The following is an 8,372-nucleotide window of genomic DNA, read 5'->3' as shown; positions in this document are numbered from 1 at the left end:
GAGCCTTGGAGCAGGCTGCAGTCGCCATTCTTGGAGGTACTCAAAACTTCATGGGACACAGTCTTGGGTAAACTGTTGCACTGACCCTGCTTTGAGCAAAGGGATGGGACAACACAATCTCCAGAGATGCCTTCCCATCTCAGCCACTCTGTGACTCCTGGGTTTCACTTGCACTGTTCTCATTCCTTGCAGCCTTCCTTTGGTATTACAATGCATGCAGGCTGGCATGTGCTTCTCCCACCCTACTCTTTATGTTTCTGTAAATCAGAACTGCAATTTATATATTTTAACTTTTAAAACACCTACTTTAAAGAGACAGACCCAAACACCTGGGACAGCTAGTGTACACCACTGCTTCTAAAGAAGTAATCTTCAGGAGTGAAAAAGTTTTATCTAAATATATTAAAAAAATATGAATATTTTGGGATGAAATATTGATTTGTTTTTGTGGCAGGGGAAATTATCTGTAGCACAAGACATCAGAATTAAATTATCAGGTTTCTCATTGTCCTTTTTGTAATTGAAATTACGGGATCTTGAGGGTGTTTCTTGTTTTATATGATTTTATGGAGCTTAGAGTAATAGGCCCTGAGCTTGCTTGATGGTAACAGGAACTATAATGATCCAAATAATAGAGTAAAATACAGAAGACAGATTTCATGGTACCTTAATCTGAGAGGCACTTATTTTAACCCTTTAGTGAGAGCATAAGATGCTGTTCTGCACTCTGCATTAAGTTGGAAGGATAATTGCAGTGGTTAGGCATAAATGTGTATTTTGTTCTGTCTTCATTTCATGCACCTATTATTTCATCCTGAAGCTTCTGAGGCGAAAAGTATGCCCAGATGGAAGCAAAAGGAGAAAAAAAGTAGATATCAGAGTTTGAATCAATTATTACCTTCAGCCTTGAGGAACTTGTATGCTAGACTTGTAACTGCACTTGTGCTGTGGTGGTGCAGCACTTCTCCCCACACTGGAAGTGCACTCAGGATGTGGAAGTAAATTGCCAGAACATACTACAGGAAGGACCTAGCCCTCATGGGCATGTCAATAATGGGTAATCACATAATCCAAAAGGTCAATATTTAGAGCATTTGGAGTAACCTCTCCAAAGTTTAGTTTACTTTCCTAATTCCTTTCCCTAAGGTCTATTTCTTGGTAGATCTTAGAAGCAGAACTTCTTCCCGCCCCAAAATGTCTTCCTTAGATCTGCTGATTTAAGCAACTAATTAGTGAAGAATTAAAATAAATGAATAAAGGCTTTGAATCATGCTATATATAGGTTTCTACCATCCAGATATCTTCAGAGAAGAAGTTGGCCTTTTGGTAGCTTAACAGGCTGGCCTTTTGGTAGCTTAACCTTTCACTTGAAAGAATTACATTTAGCAATGGAGTAAAAAACTAGAAGCAAAAAAGCCCTTCATTCCAGAAAGGAGCAGTGAAGATATTCAGAGTGTAAGGAACATTTTTTTTTTTCCCCAAAAAAAATATTTTAGAAGTTGATTATTTGGGTGTAGAATGAGAGATGTCCTGTCAGAAATGCAGCAATGGTTGGACTTGGTGATCTTTGAGGTCTTTTCCAACCTTGGTGATTCTGTGACTGGTCAAGTTGATTTGAAGGGTAGATTCACCATGGAGGGAAGATTTTCCCCCATGTTTCAAGAAAGTCACAGGAGTCATTCACCAATGGGTCAGGACAAGATGCAATTCACATTGATAAGGAGCTTGTGTAGGTACAGAAGGGCATTTCTAGAGTGATGAGGTAAAACTATTAAGGAAAAATGTTTGGGGAAAATGTTCTGACAGCAAACGGAAAGCAGACTCACAGGAAAATCAGAGAATTTCAGCTGCCTGGGAAGTTTATGCTGCAACTGGACAGAGAGCTAGGGATCTGTGATGGAGCACTCTGCTTCAGTTAAAGAGATGAGCCAGAAGAGCTTCTGGCCTTTCCCATCTTTGTGTTTTATGAGTACAGGTGTTACAGGCATGCAAAGTAGCATATCTTAATTGTCATCTCCAAATCAGACCAGTTCCACTTGTGTTTGGTTTAGCATACTGTATTTTGATGAAGTTTTCATCTGATTTCCCTTAAGGACAACAGTAGCATTTCCACTCATTCAAGAAGTCAACCTCTTATGCTATTTCATTTACTATGGGCGTAGAGAATTTAAAGTGTGAATTAAAACAATGGAAAAGCTTTTGTGACACGACACAAGAGAGCAAACCTAGAACTTTGACAGTACAAGTAGCTGTTGACTGCCAGAACTTTATTCATACTCCAGTAAACTTTGCTCTGGGAAGGGAAAGCTGCACAAAGAGCTGCTGGAGCCTGAGAACTTCAAAGCAAATGACATGGAAGTGCAAATCAATACAGTAACCACATGAAATTTTTCAAGGGTATTTGATGCCTTCATGTGTTCATTTTGAAATGTTACCTCACAAATTCCCACTAATCCTACCCTTCTTGAACTCTTGGGCTACTTCCTGGGGAAAAAAAAAGATAATTAAAAATAAATCTAACAGGTCCTAAGGAATCATTGTTATAACCTTGAGATTTTGTCAGAAGATGTTTGGAGAACAGAAAGAAAAAAATAATGATTTGAGTTGATTTTTTTTTTTCAGTATCATGTTTCCTGTGGAGAAATAGTGCAACACTTCTGTCATGTTCCCATTGCCTATGTTCCTCCAGTACAGCCCTGCTGAAGCACTCCCCTGCAAGACTCAGCTGGAGGATGTGCGAGGCAGGTGTGGTCTGTTCCTTCTTTTGCTGAAATGCACTCTTGGGGAAGAAATTTGCCTCTTGTGTTTATCCATCAGTATCATTCCTGTTGAACTCTTGGAATTGTTGTTTTGCTATTATGTGCTCCTGCTGGTACCCTCATGTAGACACAGCAGTCTTTAGACTGGGTGCCAGCTAGTGCTTATCTGTTGTACTTTGTTAGCAGTTGAAACCAGTGTTGTTTTGCACCAGTCAGTGCTGATGAGACATGCTCTGCTGGTGGTGTAATGGTTTTCTGTAGTTCACATCTTGGAGTCCTTAGTCAAATCATCTGAAGTAAAATATTTCTACCTTTTATTACTGAATAATTCTTTCCTGTGATATATTATCTGATACATAGGCATCATACATGCACTTGACAGCTGTGATAGGGAAGATAATTTAATGAAAACATCTTTAATCTCTCTGAGATGGCCATATAAAATATATCACACTGCAACTTGGCTACTGCTTTAAAAGAGCATCATGCAAATGTTACTGAGCTCTTGTAAGGCTACACTGACTTTAATGAACTTTGGATCAGTCCCAGACTTCTTAATGTCAGTTTCAGGAAAAGCATTATAATAAGGCTGCTCTAATAGCATCCTTTTCAACTGTTGAAATGCAAGAAAAGAAAGTTTATTTTAAATGGGGTTTTTTTTGATCAACTCTATTTCACAATGCTCTCACACTCCTGTCAGCAGCAAAAAAAAGTGACAGTGTGTTAGAGCAGGAGTGCTCTGTATGGTTTTAAATGTTAGGAATATATTTATCTCTAATGTCCAATATTTGTGAGGTAAGGATTTGTGTCCAAGATTCACTCTCCTCTTCATCTGGTCATGTAGTGACACATGCATTTTCCTATGTTCCAAAGCCTTGATAAACCAGACATGGATCATAGAATCAGTCAGGGTTGGAAGGGACCACAAGGATCGGCCAGGTCCAACCCCCCCTGCCATGGGCAGGGACACCTCACACTAGATCAGCATGGCCAGAGCCTCCTCCAGCCTGGTCTTAAACACCTTCAGGGACTAGGCCTCAACCACCTCCCTGGACAACCCATCCCAGGGCTTCACCCCTCTCACGGTGAAGAACTTCCTCCTCACGTCCAGTCTGAATCTCCCCACCTCCCGCTTCATTCCATTCCCCCTTAGTCCTCTCACTACCCGCTATTGTCTGAGGTTTTCTTCAATCAGCACAAACAACAGCAAAGCTTACTTAAAAATGTTTATTGTAAAAAAAAAAAAAAAAAAAAAAAAAAAAAAAAAAAAAAAAGGGTGGCTAGAAAACAACATCAATTCCACTTCACACTTTCTTCAAGTTATCTATAGGCAACAGTTCGCTTTCATTCCGGACACATTCAGTCATATAAAAATAAAACTATTTACATTATGTCCACATACTTTACAAAAATCATCATCATCATCATCATCAATAATAAAAAAAGGAGAGAAAACAACAACAACAACAAAAAAAAGGCACTTGGAGGGGTAATGCTGAAAATATTGCATTTCCTTTGTGCATTTAAAATCAAAGAAGAAGAGAAATATTCGTTGTCAGGACTCCCATCAACCCCCTCTCTTGCACTTATTCCCGTTTGGTTTGGTTTTTTTTACTCTGTTTCATTAAAAAATAATAATAATAATAATAATAAAGTTTAGAGGAACTATTCCCAGATGAAAAGGTGGTCAAGCATGCACCAGGAATGTTTGAAGCTACAGTCTTGTCTTGTCTTGGTTTGGTTGTTTGTTTTTTTCCTCCTCTTCTAAAAAGGCACATGCGGTTCATGCGTGGCTTTCAACTTTTCATACATTCTTTGACATGTGTTGGGTTTGGTTTTTGGTGTGTGGGGTTTTTTTCTTTCCTTCCTAATTATGCAGATTTAAAGCATTTCAGGTCAGTAACGAAGGCCCTGGCTTCTTGTGAAGTAAGATAAAAACACAGCAATGAATAACATTAAACATTTGCTAAGGTAAACTCGGAATACTTTATCTTAAGGCACCTGAGAGAAAATGGTGTCTAGCAAAAAATTCACTTGGGTAAGTGTTTTCATTAAGAGTCCCCCTTAAAAATACTGTCTCTTTGGGTTGAAATGGCTTGGCAGGAATGTATTGGTAACTTTGCAGCCTTTTCTAAGCAAGAAAAGACGACCTACATTTGGTTTCCTCTATAGAGAAAGCCGATAATGCTTCTTCCTTTAGAGCTACTTGAAATGTCATGCATGGTGTCTTTCCCCATACTTCAGAACTCACACTTGAGAATGCAGGTGTGTGGCTGAACACAAACTACTTAAAGCTCATTTCTACTGACATCCTAAGTTCTTCCACTATTATGTCTGTTTGCTTGTTTGGTGCTGTTTTGGGGTGGATTGGGTTTTTGGGGTTGTTTTGGTTTGTTTGGGGTTTTTTTTGGCTGAAAAGTAGATGAGAAAACACCTTTGGATTTCCACTTATCATTTGGAACATGAGTGGAGAAATGCATTGAGTCCAGGTAAACATTGACTGCATGACTCAGTGTGCTACACAGCAGCCAGATTCCTCGTGTTTGTGCAGAAGAGACATTCTGGAGAAAGTTTTGGAGCAATTTTTGCACTGGTATTTCTTCACATCCGAGTGGGTCTGCAGATGAGCCCTCAGATTGGATCTGTCTGCAAAAGCCCTGTTGCAGTGAGGACAGGAAAACGGCTTCTCTCCTAAAATGGAAACATCAAGAGAAAAATAGGACAAAGGGTTAAAACAGAAGGACACGTTTAGTTCAGGTAAAACCAGCTTTTATCCTAAGAAACAAACAGAAAGGATTTGTTACCATAAAGAATGTGCAATAAAAGGTTAATCGGGGCACAGACACAGCAGCTTTCAGCACTGCTGACTGTACATGAAGGATTCAGAGTATACTAAGTGCAGCCTCCAGAGACAAGCTGCTGACACCTTGTGCATCTGCAGGTGCAGGCAGTGCACTTCACTCGGGCTCCTCCCAGCATTTTCAAATGTTTTCATAGAACTTTTTCTGCATAATGCTGTCTGAATTACTGGGGATGAGAGCTTTGACTGAAAAGCTGCAAACAACTGCACAGACATTACATTCCACCTACTGTTATAGTAAAAATTAAGTTTTTGCCTCAGCAGGAAAAAAAATCTCCCTGATTTGGTGATGTGTTTCTACGTCTTAAGGACTTGAGATAACATATGCCAGCCGCTTAAGGAGTCAAAAAGCAGCCCCTCATGCACTGCCTTCCTGGTTTTGCTGCTTGCTTTCAGAGTCAATTGGAGCATTCTCAAAGTTAGCAATATCCCAAAGGCTGGAAGTTAACCTTCAGCTAGTAGAAATGGGCTGAACTCTCCTATAATTGCTAAGGGAGCATTTTTTATTCATACCAGTATCTGGCCTAAGGTTGTGAGACTTTCCCCCCCCCCCCCACTCCTCCACACCACATGAGGGGGGAATTTATCCTTTTAGTAAAACATCTGAAATTCTGCAGATGCATTTCAAGGTTAGTAAAGAAACTGCTGGATTTTCCACCTGTGGAGAAAAAAAATATAGCAAAAGGCCATCTTGGTGTTACAGCCACAAGAAAGTGCATTTGTAGAGGTTGTTCTTACCAGTGTGAGTTCTAATGTGTCCTTGAAGTAGCCAGGGTCTGGAGAAAGCCTTGCCGCAGATCTTGCAGACACAAGGTAGTGTGTGGGTCCTGATGTGCATCTTAAGTGCTCCCAGGCTGACATACTCCTTGTCACAGTACTTGCAGCTGAATGATTTCCTAGACTGGGCATCACAGTGCAGCTGCTTATGTTTGGCCAACCCAGAGAAAGTTGAATAGGTCTTGTTGCATAAACTGCACTGAAACTTTTCAGCTTCGATTGCATGGGGGTCTGAAAGCTTGGACTGGATTCTCTCTTCTTCATCACTAATTGGACTTTCTGAACCACTGTGATCTTTGGAGGAGGTGTCAGAAGGTGGAGGTGGGCTGACTCTTCCCAAAGATGAGGGGTATCCAGAAAGTGGAGAGAGGTCGCTGGGTAATGGAGATGGTAGCAGCCCGGTTGTAGTCCACACGGTAATGGGATTGTAAGCTACTGAGCTCAGGATCTCTGGCTGTGGTATGATAGGGACTGGATAGCTTTCATACAGGTATGGGGATATAATCACTGGAGAAAGAAGAAAATTTTAAGGTAAGAGAACTAAAAAGTATTTCAAAAGACAGAAAAATGTACATTTTGAGGATTAAAAGGTGCATAACTAAAACACTCAGCGTGTTCATCTGAATATAAAGAGGATTAAGGAAATACTATTTCATACATATATTCTGATGAGGAGAGAGTGTGCCCTGCAACAGGCAAATCGCAGCTGGAGAGTCTCTTCAAAGCAGCATGCTGTGCTGCCTCTAAATCTGTGCAGTCTGATACAATGAAGCAGTGAAACTTCCTGAGGGATTTGTACAAAAGTTTCGATTCCACCAGAAGCAGATACAGGACAGGAAAACTCCAAATCCTCTCTAAGCAACTTAAGTGGATGAGCAAACTTTTATGATTCATTCTGGGCAGCATTGACATATTCCTCAGAACTCCCTCCTTGCAAGCAAAAGGAAAATAATAATAGTAATAATAAAAGAGCTAGCAGTAAAGGAAGCTTGCAAAGCTATCCCACCCCTCCTCATCGCTGCCACGCACGGACCGCAGCCACTGCCTTTCGGTTGGTTACCTGTATGAGTGTCCAGCTCGCTGTAGTTCGGCTTTTTGGATGAATTGAAATGTTTCTTGACCAGGAAGGAGCGTGGCATTTTGGAGGCAGGGTTTGTCCTTCGCCCAGGCGCTGTCACGGGTGGGTGTAGCGGAGCTGGCCGGTGCGCAGCTCACACGCCGTGCGATCAGGGAGAGCGCATCGGTCCCTAGCGCATCGGTCCCTAGCGCACCGGTCCCTATCGCGTGGGTCCCTATCGCATCGCCAGCCCCACTCGGTCCGCCCGCCGCGGCTGGGCAGTGGCAGTGCAGAGGCGCCTTGAAAGGAGCCGTAAATACCCACAGGTCAGGTGCAAGGGGGAAGGGTTTTCCGCTCCTCCAATCACTTCGGGATGTTCTCAAGCACTTTCCCAAACAGGCTGTTTTTCTGGGAGGGCTCTCCGGCTGCTGGCGGGAGAGATCCAATCTCTGCTCGGAGGGTTTGGTTCAGGTTTCAGCTCCTCCCGCTGGAGACAGCTGTGAGCGAGGATCAGGCAGCGGGCAGAGCAGTTCGCCTGCTGCAGAGCGGGTGTAGGTGGCTCTGGGGCACTTCGGTCTAGAAAAATGGGTTGCTCAAAGTGCTCTAAAATAAAGGTCAGTCTGCTGATTCAGCTGAATTAGTTTGTTCTTTCTGACAGAGACCTGGATACGTCTTAGGCACCAAACCTTTTTTTCCTTCTTTTTCCCCCCCTTTCTTTTTACCGCTCTTTTTTCCTTCCTTTTTTTTTTTTTTCCCCCCCCCCCCCCCCTTCTTTTCCTCTGTATTCCCCCCCCCCCCCCTTCTTTTTTTTTTCTTCGTTTAAAATAAGTCTGGTTTCCAGATGTTTGATATAAGAATTACAATGGAACAAACTGTTCATTAAGGGCAGAAGGAGAGGGGGAGACATTACAAGATAACA

The 8,372-nt window shown here is 41.9% G+C and overlaps 1 protein-coding gene across 1 annotated transcript; it reads right to left on the bottom strand.

Moving 5' to 3' along the window:
• Positions 1–4,652: 4,652 nt before the first annotated feature.
• Positions 4,653–7,669, bottom strand: SNAI2 (snail family transcriptional repressor 2). The gene is made up of 3 exons (XM_009903669.2): positions 7,457–7,669; positions 6,358–6,903; positions 4,653–5,450 (listed from the first exon to the last, which is right to left on the bottom strand). Exons 1-3 carry the CDS (start codon positions 7,533–7,535, stop codon positions 5,269–5,271), a joined length of 807 nt encoding a protein of 268 aa, XP_009901971.1. The 5' UTR covers positions 7,536–7,669; the 3' UTR covers positions 4,653–5,268.
• Positions 7,670–8,372: the final 703 nt, after the last annotated feature.

The sequence above is a fragment of the Dryobates pubescens genome, chromosome 3 (assembly GCF_014839835.1).
Source record: "Dryobates pubescens isolate bDryPub1 chromosome 3, bDryPub1.pri, whole genome shotgun sequence".
NCBI lineage: Eukaryota > Metazoa > Chordata > Aves > Piciformes > Picidae > Dryobates > Dryobates pubescens.
Note: the sequence above shows the minus strand (reverse complement) of the source record. Positions and strands in the feature narration are given on the sequence as shown.

What these genes read in the sequence shown, in the direction of transcription:
- SNAI2 (XM_009903669.2), bottom strand. Translation starts at nt 7,535, where the DNA reads ATGCCACGCTCCTTCCTGGTCAAGAAACATTTCAATTCATCCAAAAAG. An exon ending in CGAGCTGGACACTCATACAG is followed by an intron (nt 6,904 to 7,456) that starts GTAACCAACCGA and finishes TTCTTTCTCCAG; the next exon opens with TGATTATATCCCCATACCTG. An exon ending in ACACATTAGAACTCACACTG is followed by an intron (nt 5,451 to 6,357) that starts GTAAGAACAACC and finishes TTTCCATTTTAG; the next exon opens with GAGAGAAGCCGTTTTCCTGT.